Source organism: Arachis duranensis, chromosome 3 (genome assembly GCF_000817695.3).
Source record: "Arachis duranensis cultivar V14167 chromosome 3, aradu.V14167.gnm2.J7QH, whole genome shotgun sequence".
Taxonomy (NCBI): domain Eukaryota; kingdom Viridiplantae; phylum Streptophyta; class Magnoliopsida; order Fabales; family Fabaceae; genus Arachis; species Arachis duranensis.
In genome coordinates this window covers 131115636-131130503 of record NC_029774.3, presented here as the reverse complement: position 1 = coordinate 131130503, position 14868 = coordinate 131115636, and the positions used below count along the sequence as shown (strand labels likewise).

The 14868-nt window shown below is 33.4% G+C and overlaps 2 protein-coding genes across 4 annotated transcripts in view; one reads left to right on the top strand and one right to left on the bottom strand.

Annotated features, from left to right (window-relative positions):
- Positions 1–6712: 6712 nt before the first annotated feature.
- Positions 6713–9855, top strand: LOC107481643 (WD-40 repeat-containing protein MSI1). Its single transcript, XM_016101926.3, has 6 exons — positions 6713–7272; positions 7698–8024; positions 8242–8394; positions 8721–8845; positions 8933–9028; positions 9430–9855. The coding sequence occupies exons 1-6, from the start codon at positions 6928–6930 to the stop codon at positions 9653–9655; spliced, it is 1272 nt and encodes a 423-aa protein (XP_015957412.1). The 5' UTR covers positions 6713–6927; the 3' UTR covers positions 9656–9855.
- A 632-nt stretch (positions 9856–10487) lies between these two features.
- LOC107481644 (glycerol-3-phosphate acyltransferase 9) overlaps positions 10488–14868 on the bottom strand; it is a 51820-nt gene continuing 47439 nt past the window's right edge. For all 3 annotated transcript variants that reach the window (XM_016101927.3, XM_016101929.3, XM_016101928.3), the window contains 10 exons: positions 14696–14814; positions 13787–13886; positions 12746–12841; positions 12553–12649; positions 11946–12033; positions 11637–11733; positions 11401–11486; positions 11190–11309; positions 10990–11088; positions 10488–10700 (listed from right to left, as the gene is read on the bottom strand). In XM_016101927.3, the coding sequence (XP_015957413.1) occupies positions 10652–10700; positions 10990–11088; positions 11190–11309; positions 11401–11486; positions 11637–11733; positions 11946–12033; positions 12553–12649; positions 12746–12841; positions 13787–13886; positions 14696–14814 (951 nt within the window). In that variant the 3' untranslated portion in view covers positions 10488–10651. The remainder of the gene's footprint in view (positions 10701–10989; positions 11089–11189; positions 11310–11400; positions 11487–11636; positions 11734–11945; positions 12034–12552; positions 12650–12745; positions 12842–13786; positions 13887–14695; positions 14815–14868) is intronic.

Here is a 14868-nt window from a genome sequence, read left to right as displayed (position 1 = left end):
TTTTTATCATATTTTTAAATCATTCAAAAACGAATTTATAGAAAATATGAATGCTTAAATTTTTTAGATATTAAATTAATAATTAACTTTTTTTTATTTGTTCACGAAATTTAATTTTAAGTTTTTTTATTTATGTCCAGCCCGACGAAATTTGTGTTTTTGTACCGCGAAAAAAAAAAAAGAAACATAAAACAAGAAAGAAGAAAGAAAAAAGAATAAAAGATGCCAAAGGTATGCCCTGGGAGAGGCCGCCAATTATCCAAAGGTTTGAGCCATGTGGAACCGATCACTATTGCAAAAGATGCCAAATCTAATAATACAGTCTGCAAAAATATTAAAAAAGTACTATATTTTTTTGAAAAATACGAAAAAAATAAACAGATAACTTATTTAATCTGTTTTTTTTGCCGTACAAGTCACTTACATAACATGCGCGTGAAATCACATTGTTTCTCTTTGTATCTCGCGTTTCTCCTCCTTCTCATTTTTCTTCTACTTCTTCTCCTTTTTTTTTGCGCTTCTCCTTCTTTTTCTTCGCGTGTTTCATCTTCAACGTCGTTTTTTATTACTGTTGTTGTTGCTATAATTTTTTTCTTCCTCCTCTTTCTATTGATTTTGCAACATTATGTATTTTTTCTTTGTTTAATTTTTTCCTCCCAAAAAAAATTATGAGAATATGAAATAAGAAGATGAAGAAAAAGAAGTAGCAAAAGATGAGGAGGAAGAAGAGAAAAAATTTTGAATCATGCAGATCCTATTAGCACATATACACAAAAAATTCTTAAACAATACACTCAAATATCTTTATGTTACACCCAAATATCTCTGTGTTACATCCAAATTTGTTGCAAATACATAAAAATATTTCCTCTAATACTACATTTTTTTCTTCTTTTTTTTCTTATTTCTTTCTTTCTTTTAGTTGAATGAATGTAAGTTCATCCTCTTCCAAATAATTTTGCAGTATTATGTGTTTCTTTTTTTGTTTTAATTTTTTGTTTTATTCTTGTTAAAAGAGTAAAACAAGAAAAAATTTTAGAAGGTAAAATAAAAAGAAAATGATGAATAAGAAAAAAAAAAGAAGAAAAAGATGGTGATGATGATGAAAAAAAGAAGAAGCATCAGAAGATGAGGAGGAGGAAGATGAAGAGTTTTAAAGTATGCAGAACTTATCAGCACACAGACACTGAAAATTCTTAAACAGTACACTCGAATATTTTCGTGTTACACCTAGATATCTTCATGTTACACCCAAATTTGCTGCAAATACAAAAAAATATTTTTTTTAATGCTGCATTTTGTTCTTATTCTTTTTTTCTTATTTCTTTTTTCTTTTAGTTGAATGAAAGTAAGTTCATCCTCTTTCAAGTAATTTTACAGCATTATGTGTTTCTTCTTTTTATTTGTCTAGTTTTTTTGTTTTATTCTTGTTAAAAGAGTAAAACAATAAAGAAAATTGAAAATAGGGATGTCAATGGGGCAGGGCGGGGGTGGGGGATGCCTTCCTGCTCCCCGTCCCCATCCCCAGAATTAATCCCCGTCCCCGCTCCATTCTCCGTCATGGGGGGATAATTGTCCCCATCTCCGTTCCCCACATTTTTCGCGGGACCCCATTCTACATCTCCCTACGTTTAACATTCATATGGAAATTGTAGTAAAAAATATCAAAAAAATCAAAAAACAAATTACAAAATATTATTACAAACACATAAACATATCTTATCTAAGATTACAAGTACATAAATATAACATAGAAAATCATAGTCCATAAAATAAAATCTTAAAATACAACTTCCATTCTAAAAAAAGTAATAAAATAAAGTCTTTAATATCAAATATTCTTTCATTGTCAGCATACAACTTCCAACAAACATCTCCATCGTCTCTATTAAAATAACAGAGACATAAATATGTTAACATACAGTGACGAGAATGTAAGCAAACACGCAAACGCAGAAGTGGAGAGGGGAAGGACGCCACGCCTGAAGAGAGAGAACGACGCGGTGAAGTTGCCAGGGTGACGGCGCAAGAGTGGCCGGTGGCGAGTGGAGACCGACGACAGCGTATGGTGTTGTGAAGGTTTTGAAGTTTGAACAAAGTGGAGAGTGAGTGAGTGACTAGAGTCTGGAGAGTTGGGCTTCGATGGAAATAGAGAGTTAGAGACGGCGCAGCAACAAAGGTGAGAAGGGAAGATAGGGTTAGGTTTTTTAATGGGTGAAATTACTAAAATACCTCTATGTTAGAAATAAAGTAAGGGTATTTAAGTAAGTTTAACATCGAAGAATTATCGGGGATGGGACGGGGATCCTCGCTCGGGTCTCCGCGCCTGTCTCAGAAGAATTTTACTCCTCATCCCCATCTCCACGGAAAAAATTTCCCACCATCGGGCCCCATTCGGGGCGGTCTCCGCAAGATCCCCGCCTTCTGGGGATTTTTGACACCCCTACTTGAGAAGATAAAACAAGAACAAAAAAATGAATAAGAAAAAAGAAAGAAAAATGATGATGATGATGAAAAAGAGAAGAAGAAGCAGCAGAAGATGAGGAGGAGGGAGAATAAGAGTTTTGAATTATGCAGAACTTATCAGCACACATACACCAAAAATTCTTAAACAATACACTCAAATATCTTCGTGTTACACCCAAAATTTAATTTGCTGCAAATACAGAAAAATATTTTTTTAATGCATAACTTTTACATTACATCCAATTCAAACCATCAACGATGAAACATTATTCACCTACATAATCATAAACTACTAACAAAAAAATTAACTATAATCGAACCACATCTCAACCAATTGATTGGATTCAAAATAATAATCAATTTCGTTCTTGTTCATTTGACAATTTGAACTTGAATTATTCATTATTTTCAACAACAAGATAATTAATGATGGAGGAGAATGAGAAAAAGAAAGGAGAAAAAGAAATTCCAATGAAAAAATTAGGAAAAGGAGGAGGAGGAGGTGATATTGGTGACGACGATAATAAAAGAGAAAAATAATGAAGAAAAATAAGAAGAAGAAGAAAAAAATAAAAAAAACGTGCAGTAACAATATAAAAAAACGTGTGCACATAAATATAAATAATTTGTATAAACTTATATATAAAAAATAATTATAAATAAAATAATCCGATAAATTTAACCTATTTTAATAACACTAGATGACCTTTAAAAAAGGAGGACGTTTGATTTTATTTTTTATCTGAAAATTTAAACGAATACGAATTTACCATTTGTATTGTATTGATTGAATTTTGTTTAACTCAAACCAATTATAACTCTTGTATTTGGATTGGATATGTTTATTTCATTTTGGAAGATAATTAATCATTTAAATTTTTTTAAATTTAGATTCATATGATTTAAATTACAATTTAAATGTTGAAATCGAATATAATTTAAACTTATCCGATTCAAATAGTATGTATCAGGTTAAATCAAAATATACGTTAAAAATATAAATTGCGACGAATTATGTGTAAATATAGTATTTATTTATTTATCTTTAAAATTTATAGTTTAAAGATTTAGCCAATGAGCATTTTTTTTCAAAAAAATGAAAAAGTGAAATATATATAATGCAATTAATTAATCTACAGACCAAAAAATATTTATTTAAATTGGTTTCTAAAAAATTTTAAAGTGGATATTTTAGTCCTTAATAAAATTTAATTACACAATTAGTCTCCAACTTTTTTTAGCGTCCGTCACTTTAATCTTTCTATTAGTTTACTCAGTAAAACCTTAATGGTGGAGTCCAACGTATCACATTAAAATAATGAATCGAACGTTAAGTGACACGTTGGATGGAAGACAAAATAATCCTTAAAAAGACAACTACAAAAATGTTTTTGTATGATGCTGTAAAGCCTAAAACCATGCTCTGAAGGTCATCATCGTCTTCATGTGCTACTCTAAAAAAGTAAAACCATGGTAAGTAGAGAAAATTCGGCAAGCTCTTATCGTCGAGGGTTAGAGGTGGCGGAGATGGTAGTGCTACTGCTAGTAGTGCTTCAAGTGGCGCCAAATTTAGAATTGCAAGAGGAGAGAATTCAAGATGCCACTGTGGAGCCTATGCCATTGTTGTGGAGTCTCAAACAAAGAAGAACTCAAGAAGACTTTTCTTTGGATGTCTTAATTACCATGTAAGGAACATAAGATATAGTACATTTTTTATAAATTGCAAAATTTTGTTCATGGGTTAATTCTGATTTTTTGTATTTTACTATTCAATATAAAAAAATCTTTCACACTATGAATTCTTTATATGGTTTAACAAGATTTTTCTCTATAAAATGCAAGGTAGCTAGCATAATATTGTACTAAAAAAAAGGGTAAAAAAGTTAAAAATTTTGATAGATGAATTAGAGAATAAGACTAAAAATGCAAATAAAAGGAAGGCGTGGAGCAGTCAATGAAAAATATTCTTTTTTCATGCTGATTTTTTTGATTTGTCATTTTGCAGAAAGAATGTATGTAGAAAAAAAAAGGAATTATGGACTTATAATAAAAGGATATCTTGTAGTTGAATAAGTGATCATAGTGTAATTGCGAATATTATAACCTTTCATAATTGTTTAATAAATCATGTAATAATGCTCAAAGAACCTGATTTTCATACCAATATTGTCAATATTGCTAATACTAGAATCATATATATTCACAAAATAAAGTTCCAAAAACCTAATTTAATATAAATGAATTTACTCATTATAAAAATAGTTGAATAACCATAATTTTATATAATTGAAACCAAGCATCAAAACTCTGAATATTCCAATAAAATTTCTTTAGCTAATTTATATGTGTTTTTAACATCAAAGATACATTTTAAAAGTCTATCTTAAAGTTGCATAATAGCATTACAGAACCACAATTTATTTTCAAAGGACTTAAAAAAATTAAACAAATTAACTACAGTCAACATAAGATCGCAGAGCACATTTCTTCTTTTGGAGCTTGAGTCTTGGTGTAAACATGAACTTGAATATTCTGGCAGCAATTCCAGAACTTGTAGTAGCAATTATTTTTAGAGAGACTTTTGATATCTAATTTAAATGAAGCGAGGACTATAGGTGGAGAAATTAGAGTAAATGGAGGTGAAGGTCTTAGAGCTAGAACAAGTGTATGAGGAGGTGTTAGAGTAGCAGCCAGAGCTACATGAGGTCTTAAAATTTATTGTTCGGGTTTTAGAGGCCTAAAACTTGTTGGTGCAACTTAGTTGGATGAAGTAATAATGTGCTCCTGACACAACACAAGGTAACAAGATAAGTAAATACATATATGGCATATAAATAATCCAATTTAATCTAATTTAGAATGGTATCTATGACTGTGGTTGAGGGACTGATAGGGTTACTTGTACTTCTTCATGTGACCCTGGTGCAATGGTGGATCCACTTCCATTACCTTTATTCTTTGGTGGGGTTTAGACTTTAGTGGTCTCTTGCATGTTTTTGCATTATGGCCAGTTTGCCACATTTTTTATAAGTAACCTTAAATGTTCGTTGTGCCTTTGTTCCATCATGCGCGTTCTCAATAGGGTCCGGTTTCCTTTTTTATTTGTGATAACCATATTAATCCATGCATAAAATGTATTTACCACAAACTTTTGAATCTTTTTAATGTTAAGCTCATATATGCATGTATTACACAACTTATCAGTAACCGATTTTTTTAGTAATGAAGAATTTAGAATTTTTTTTAACAACTAATTTATACTACCACAAACAACTACAAGAGATACACACCTTTAAACAAGTGCAACTATGAATACCTATATCATCCACATCATACTAGAAAAAAGATATATTAACTTCGACTAGTGGCGACCGATAGACTAGCAAAACCTTCTTCTCAATAGTCCTGTCTCATACAAAGTCTTGATTTAACAATGTCAGTATGGTGGTGGCTTTTTCTATAAAACTTAGGAAAAAATAAGATGTTGCTTGTATTTTGTTTTGGGAGAGGAAAGATAAAAAGAGACCTTTACACCTACTCAGTAACAAAACAACAACACATCATTGTGCTCTAGTCCTAAAATACGGTATTTAGCATCATTCAAAATAAAAACTTATTTATCCTAATTTCTTAACCGTTGAATCATTAGTTTTATGTGATACATTAGATTGTTCTCTCAGTTAGTAATGAAAAAGTAACAAAAAAGACTAAAGTGAAGGATGAAAAAAGATTGAAGACTAATTGGGTAATTAGATTTTGTTAAAGACTAAAACGATCACTACAAACTTTTTTAAGAACCAATTTAGATAAATAATATTGAGTAAATTATCAACCTGGTTCCTGTTGTTCATTTTCCAAAATGACAAGACAACTTTAATAAAAAAAAACACGTTTTATTACGGTTTCTGATCCTGTATTTTGTCTGCCAATCCAGTCAAAATGTCAGTTTCACGGCGAAAATTCGACAGAAATTGCTGATGTGTTAGGTTTAAAAATGGATAGAAACCTAATTGTCTCTAAATTTAAATTGGTTAGAGGTTTATTTGTCTTTATTATTCTTTAAACAATAATAAAGAAACCGTAATAAAACGTGTTTTTATTAAGGGTCATCTTATCATTTTGGAAAATGGATAGATTGAATTGATAGTCGATACTTTACTCATAAATATTTACAAAAAAAACCAAAGGAAGGGCGGTAAGTTGAGCGCCCAGAAGAAACTGCAGCAATAAATAGCCACAATTCTCACTCATTTGTTTTCAGTTTTCACTCCTTTCCCAACAATACACAACACAAAATCCCATTTTTCATTTTTTTTTCTCTCACCACAACCTAGGTTTTCTACTCGCTCCCTCGCTGAATTTGGCGGGAAAATCCCTAGATAGAGAGAGTGTGATTTTTTCTTTCTTTCTTCTGGAATCTGGTAATAGAGAAGAAGAAGAAGAAGAAGAATTGGAATTAGAATGGGGAAGGAGGAGGAGGAGATGAGAGGTGAAATAGAAGAGAGGTTAATAAACGAAGAGTACAAGATTTGGAAAAAGAACACTCCTTTTCTCTACGACCTTGTTATAACCCACGCGCTCGAGTGGCCTTCTCTCACCGTTGAATGGCTTCCCGACAGGGACGAGCCGCCGGGGAAGGACTACTCCGTTCAGAAGATGATTCTTGGGACCCACACATCTGAGAACGAGCCCAACTACCTCATGCTCGCTCAGGTCCAGCTCCCTCTCGACGAGGCCGAGAACGATTCCCGCCACTACGACGACGACCGCCCCGACCTCGGTGGCTTTGGCGCCGCCAACGGCAAGGTATCTCCATCCCAACCATACATGCTCTTCTCATTTGCAATTTCATCCTCATTATGAAATTTTTATTGCTTATTCATTTTCATTATTAAACCCTAACTATAATTGCAATTTCATTAGGGCTTAGTTTGGGTACATGTACATCAACAATTTGGTGATCTAAAGTATGCATTTTTCTTCTGCATCTTTGTATGACTTCAATTTGATGTTTTTTTTTGCCCAATTTCAACAACTTTTGCAAATGGCACGTGCAATGTGGTTAATTCTTACTAGGGTTTAGGGATTGTTAATTTGGTCCTTGCTACGTTTGATTCTTTATTTATTTTTGGGCGGGTTTTGAAAGCTGCAGTTGCCACGTGCCAATTGGGGGATTATTTGAGTTGGTATTGAGTGTGTCATCTCATTGGAGTGTGTGTTGTGTTCAACAGGTGCAAATAATCCAGCAGATAAATCATGATGGAGAGGTTAATAGAGCTCGTTACATGCCTCAGAACCCCTTTATTATTGCCACTAAGACTGTCAGTGCCGAGGTTTATGTCTTTGATTACAGCAGGCATCTGTCTAAGCCTCCTCTAGATGGGGCATGTAACCCTGATCTTAGATTGAGAGGTCACAATACCGAAGGGTATGGCTTGTCATGGAGCAAGTTCAAGCAGGGACATTTGCTGAGTGGCTCCGATGATGCTCAGATATGCTTGTGGGATATTAATGCAACTCCCAAGAATAAAACCCTTGAAGCTAGTCAGATATTCAAGGTACTTTCTTTTTCTATTCATCGTAGTTTACATCCACCTATTGTGTTATTTTTTTTTATGCAAAGTAATCCTTAGCCAATTGCAATTTGGCACATGATGGGCCAATTTTCCTTGCACATCCTACTTGCATGATTACATCTGACAAATTAACAGTGTTTTTATTTTTCTTAATATCCTCATCTGCAGCCTCACAAGTAATGTCATTTATTCTGACCAGGTTCATGAAGGTGTTGTGGAGGATGTGGCTTGGCATTTGAGGCATGAGTACTTATTTGGTTCTGTTGGTGATGATCAATATTTGCTTATATGGGATCTCCGAACACCATCAGTCACCAAACCTGTCCAATCTGTTGTTGCCCATTCAAGTGAGGTGGATAATAATTCTGCCTGTCATGGTCTCATTTTATCGCGTCAACCAGTTAGTTCTTAATACACATGTTGAAAAGTAAATCCATCCAAGGAATTCTTTTGTGATGGAATTGATCATCTCTACAACACCCAATCACTGAAGCCCAATCATTGTTTAAAGAATTTGTTAAAATACCATTCTGAGGAGAATACTTATGTATTCTCTGATTCATGATAAAATTAATTTCACCAGGAATTGATTTTCTTTTCCAGGAATTTCAGACAGTTCATCCTTCTTTCCTTAATATCACCTACTTATATTGGATTTTGTGTTTGATGTCCTGTTAGGTTAACTGCTTGGCTTTCAATCCCTTTAATGAATGGGTTGTTGCTACTGGTTCCACTGATAAAACTGTGAAGCTATTTGATCTGCGCAAGATTAGTACTGCTCTTCACACCTTTGATTGTCACAAGTAACGATCTCTCCAAATTATTATGAAACTACTCCTTAATTGTGTTTATCTGTCTTTGATCTGGATTTTGGTTCTGCCATACAACAGGGAGGAAGTATTCCAGGTTGGTTGGAATCCAAAGAATGAGACAATCTTGGCTTCTTGTTGTCTTGGTAGGAGACTCATGGTGTGGGATCTTAGCAGGTATACTCAATCCACTGTCATCCTGAAAATTTTGGTGTTTAGTCAATATTAGGTTTACTGATATGGTGCTGAGTTCTTTTACCCTTTCGCTAGATTTTTAATTATAATGGTTTCAACTTAGGGGAGCCAAATCATGACAGAAAGCATTTATGTATATTTGAGCTCGAGTTCATGCATTTCACATATACAGTAGAACAGGCTATTACATGTTGGTTAATGTTAGCTCTTAGGTGTAGAGCTTGCAACTAGCAGCAATGTTAAAATGAGGGTTCATAATTGTTTATTTGTTTTACTGAGGAAAATGGGTTATTAAATAATATCTAGAAATATTGTACATGATAATTGTATATACTTTGCCGTTTTCCTCCTTAATTATTAAGTTCATGTATTTGCCCCCTTAGGATTGATGAAGAGCAGTCACCAGAAGATGCGGAAGATGGTCCACCAGAACTGCTTTTTATTCATGGTGGCCATACAAGTAAAATATCTGACTTCTCTTGGAACCCATGTGAAGATTGGGTGGTTGCTAGTGTGGCTGAAGACAACATACTTCAAATATGGCAGATGGCAGAGAACATATACCATGACGAAGATGATCTGCCGGAAGAGTCCACTAAGGCTTCTTAATGTTATAGTAACTTGTCATGATAGTTAGTTGTGTTGGTCCTGTTGCTCCCTTTTTCACCTTAGTTGAAGCTGTGTTTTTGTAAGTTATGAAACTATATGATTGCTCGACCTGTACTTGGTCGTAGCATACTCAAGTACTGAGCAACTGAGACTTCGGTGCAACTTGATAGTAAGGTTTGCTATATTGTTTTTCTTCCAAATACGGTGTCAACTGTTTCAATGATCTTAACCTACCTTTAGTTACGAGATATGCTAATTTACTATTTTTTATTTGTTTTTACAGATACCTTGTCAACTGTTTCAATGATCGTAACCCACTTTTAGTTATGAGATATGCTAATTAAATGTGAGTGAGAAAATGATGGATTTTCATGTTGTGTAGAATGCACACCTTTGGTTGGTTTTACCCGAAGTTGTTGAGGGCAATTTCGATTTGTTGGTCTAGCACTTCCCATTAGTTATAGCTATGCATTATTGTATTATTTGTTGTTTTTCAAGGCTGATTCATTAAATTGACTGATGGGTTACCGGTTACGAATTTAAAATGTAATTAGTATGTACACTCTCACATATATGCTTACGTCCTGCTAATTCAGCTCTAGCCCACTAGCAACAAAACGTAATATCAGTGGTGTGATTCATGATTGACAATTTTTTGGAAGGATTTTTTTCTTAAATAAAATAAAATAAAACTTTATTTCCCGAAGGAAAAAAGAAGACATTATTTACGAAAATCGATTTTGTGTGTTTTTACTTTTTTTTTTTTTTTATAGTTTCGCGGTATAAGTATTGTAGTAATTGATTAGCGAGCACTTCCCCAACATCTAACCACTAACGTCAAAATTGAGCGATAAATATAGCTCCTATGTAATGTCCACAAGATCACAACAAACTGACAAAGCAACCGGTAACATCATAAAAGATCAACTGAAAAAACAGAAGTCTAGATAAAAATCAAGGTGAAGGGCTAAATTAAGAATGTATAGAAAGCACGCGTTACTTTTCTTCCAAGCGCCGGAGCACAGACTCAACAAAGTTTCGTTGCCTGCAATGCATGTGGATAATTAGTTTGGTAGGTAAAATGACTGAAATAAGAACCAAAGTGTAAACAAATCTAATACAGCATGACTTTTATCAGCAAACTCTAATGTTGCCAATGCACATCTGATAAGTACTTCCTTGAATCAAGTGTTTGATAAAATACTTCAATTATCAGCGAATAATACTTACGTGTATCATAAGAAAACTAAAACAATCCTAATCCTCGTTATAATGCCTAGATCGTTACAAAGGCATTTGATTAAAAAGAAGAGGTACTAAGAAGTTGAACTTACTTTCCTTCTCTAAGCTTCGGGCTGGGGCGAGAATACTTTAGATATCCATCCCAAGGAACCATTTTTAGGCCAGCACGTTGTGAGATTATCTCTCTCACCCTACAGCCATTGAAATAAAGTAATAAACACACTGTTTCAAGTTTTAACTCCTTGAAGCCAAACAAAGATGCTGCATATCATTGATAATAAAGATCTTTTACCTCTCTGCAAATTCAATGGATGTCTCTCCTGGCTTCTGATTCTGTGGCTCCAAGTACCAAACATCACAGACAACAGCCCAAGATGTCATTAATTGCAGCAGATGCTTAGTGAATGATTGCCTGCAAATGCATGAAAACTAGAAAGTCTAAAACAGAAATACAAGAAAAGTGAAAGATCAGAATGATTAACCCCTCAAACATATGTTCTTACTTGCGACTATTCCAAAATGCATCTACAAAAATTTTATTGTACTTGATGGCTACTGGGCAAACTGTGCATCCAAGTTCGAATGCACCCTACAAATTATTAAAATTAAGAAGCTTCCATTAAAGCTTTCGGCATACAGGAGTTAGAATACAAGTCAATGGAGATAAAATCACAGAAGGGAACAAAAGCCTATCGTAACAAGAGAATAAAATAACTGCAACTGAAAATGTTTTACACACCTTCTTGAACATCACAGAGTAGTGATTATTTACACAAGTTCCTTCAGGAAATATGAGAAGAGGGTTATTGTCAGCTCCTTGAACATGTTCCCTCAATCTGAAGTATGAAAAATTATGCAAGTAAAACAATAAGATCTGATGCATATATTTCCGAACATTTTTTTTTATATCAAAAAGCAATTCTGTTAAGACATACAGAAGAAGAATGCAAGGAGACAAGAGAAGAGATATTTCATATGAAAACAACAACTAAAGAGATAACAGAACATCAGAGAAGCAAGCTCTCCTAACATTTTCATTTCTACTTACTTCCTTGCCACAATTTCTCGATCCTTTGCCTCTGTCCGATTGAACCAGATACACCCTACACTCTCCAAAATGGTGTTCTGCAACAATCCTGTTCATGATATGAAGAAATGTTTCAGACATAAATTTGTGCTTGTAAAATATCTAATAAGTTCAAAGCAAATTTGAGGCACATGAGTGAATATACAAGGAAAGATTGGTTCAAGAACAAAAGTAATCAAGAGAAAGACTGAGTAGCATCTATTGAGAGATGATGATGAAAACATGTTAATATAATAACCACTGGAGTGAGTGACGTGAAAAAGTAGATCTAAAGGAAGTTATTTGATTGGAAGTGGATCTAAATTAATTCTAGTGAAGATATCCAAGAACAATTGTTGAAGCATGGTAATGCCAATGTGCAATTCTCAAAACCAAATTACCAGGATAAGAGAAGCCACAACAAACTTCTTTTTTTTGTTTCCTTTGGCAATGTGCAATTCTCAAAACCAAATTTCCAGGATAAGAGATGCCACAAAAAATTAATAGATAATAATAAAAAAGGCGCTACTTATTGATGACAAAGACTTAAAAGCTTTGTGTGTCTCTTGTTATACACCATGGCACTTACCAACCCATCCTGGATGCTTCTGCATAATAACAGCAAATGCAGTCATCTGTTCTAAGATAATGAAATCAATCATGGAAGTATGGTTGGCCACAAAAACCTATTCAATGAACAAAAAGCTTAGATTACTACTACCAAACTCTAATCGATATGTGAATAAGGACAAAATGGCAACACCAATATACATCAGACAAACCTGCTTTGGTCGCATGCTAGGCCGTGGCCCATGGTACTTGACAACCCCAGTCCAGGATGCAACAAAGAAACCGCATATCATCTCCACCAAACATCTCTGAAAGAAAGAAGCAACTTACAGTGCATTGACTTTGATTCACAAAAAGTTAGAAGTTGTCAAGTTGCTATTCTTCAAAGGGAAAACCAGAGAACTAATTAGACAACGTGTGACATAAAAAACAAGAACTAGAAAGAAAAAAAATGTCCTCTTCCTTGAATAAAGCAATCATTCATTACAGAAGTTGATATTACAACTTGAAGGGAAAATAAATTATGACCATCAATGAATTGGCCAAATTTTGTTGCATTCTCATGAAAATAAAATAAAATAAAATAAAATAAAATAATAATAATAACAATAATAATTATTATTATTATTCAATATACACACGCACACACTAACTCTTCCATTTGTCAAACTAAAATTTGAAGTTTAAATAGAGCCATTGGATTAAGTTTCTTCTTCTGGTAGTTAAGACAACATGAGTTGAAACCAGACACAAGACACTTAATATTAAATCCAAATAATGCGAAAGGGACTGGGTGTTTCTTGGTTAGGGTCAAATCCCTATGAGGTGGCTTTAACTGCTTTTTACCCTTTCTCCCCTCTTACACTATTAGTCCAAATTTTAACAGTAATAAATAAAATACAACATAAGATGATACTAAGCAGGAACAACTATACCTAATATTTTTACATTATATGCCTTAAAGCTTGAAAAATTGATAGGACATCATAGAAGGTTATAACCCATCAGTTCAGTGCTGCCAAGAGTCCACAGCAATTCAGAACCAGTAGCATATTTTGTATATTTGAACCCTTTCTCTTTCTATATTCTGGACTTGGTTCAAATGTCAAAGAAATCTTAATGCATCAAATCAGTAGAAGTTCTTTTTTTTATCCTTTTTATTTGACTGCAAACTGTTAGAAGTTTGATCATTAATTTCCAGTTTTATAGTGCATATTGAAAGGAAACAGAAGTCTAAAAAAATAAATATACACCTCAATATTTTTCCGCACGCTATTATCTCTCTTCAAGAGAAGGTGCACTGGAATGAAAGCTGAAAGGAATATCATCCATCCGAATGACAACAGTAGAACCCTGCAGGGTCAAAGCAGGAAGTAGGATGCAACACACAGGGACAAACATTACAATAAAACAAGTCACCAATATGAAAAGTTGAAAAGAAATACTAATAGGCCAATTACAAACAGTATGTTTCAGTCAGCCCACAAAAACCGAAACTTCATTTGATGTATAACAAATTAGAAAGGAGTTGAGTGGATTAGGAACTCCTTGTATTTGATTGATGTGTACATCAAGAAATCCACTCAAAATTAGGTTGATTCCTTTTTTTTCTGCCGTAGAAGGAATTTTATTAGGCTTTTTAGTTTTGGTTTCCAAATTGATAACATTAATATTCTCTTAACAAGACATGATTCATGATACGACACAATAACTCACATGATATGGTTCTGTTGTTGTTATTGTAAAACATTTTATACTGTCAGTGCGTCAAACTTAAACTCATTATTTTATGCCAAGAAAGTAATATAGAAATAAAAATGAATTTCATTAATCTCTTTTAAGTTCCAAGAGTACTAATTGATTTGCAAATAAATTTGAATCGCATCTTTTTATAAAGAATTCTATTCATGGAGTTGCTTTCTAAATCAAATTGGTTCTATTTTTAACGATTCCGAGTGTAAAAGAGAATTATATTTAGTTAAAACTGAAGATCAAATCATGTCCTTTAAATCTTTTTTTTTTCTTTTCGATAATGTCAGCATCAAAGCATATCTCTATGGATAAGTATCATCTAAAATTAGCTAGGCAGATAGCATTATTTCATTAGTAATACTATATGATGCATCACATGTAAGCAAATATGGTAAAAGCAATATGCTGACCTTGCAGGGAACAGAACCAAATATCGAATTACAACTCCAAAGCACCACAAAGGAAATAAATAAACATTCCAGTTCCAAGGTTCTGATCGAATTGACTTGAAGCACCTTAAGAATGAATCCTGCTCAGCATAAAACTCAATATGTGAGCAGATGACCAGAATCTATCCAAGGCG

Excerpts from the sequence above, each read along its gene's own strand:
- LOC107481643 (XM_016101926.3), top strand. The coding sequence starts at position 6,928 with ATGGGGAAGGAGGAGGAGGAGATGAGAGGTGAAATAGAAGAGAGGTTA. Across the intron at positions 7,273-7,697 it reads TTGGCGCCGCCAACGGCAAG|GTGCAAATAATCCAGCAGAT; the intron begins GTATCTCCATCC and ends TGTGTTCAACAG. Across the intron at positions 8,025-8,241 it reads AAGCTAGTCAGATATTCAAG|GTTCATGAAGGTGTTGTGGA; the intron begins GTACTTTCTTTT and ends TATTCTGACCAG.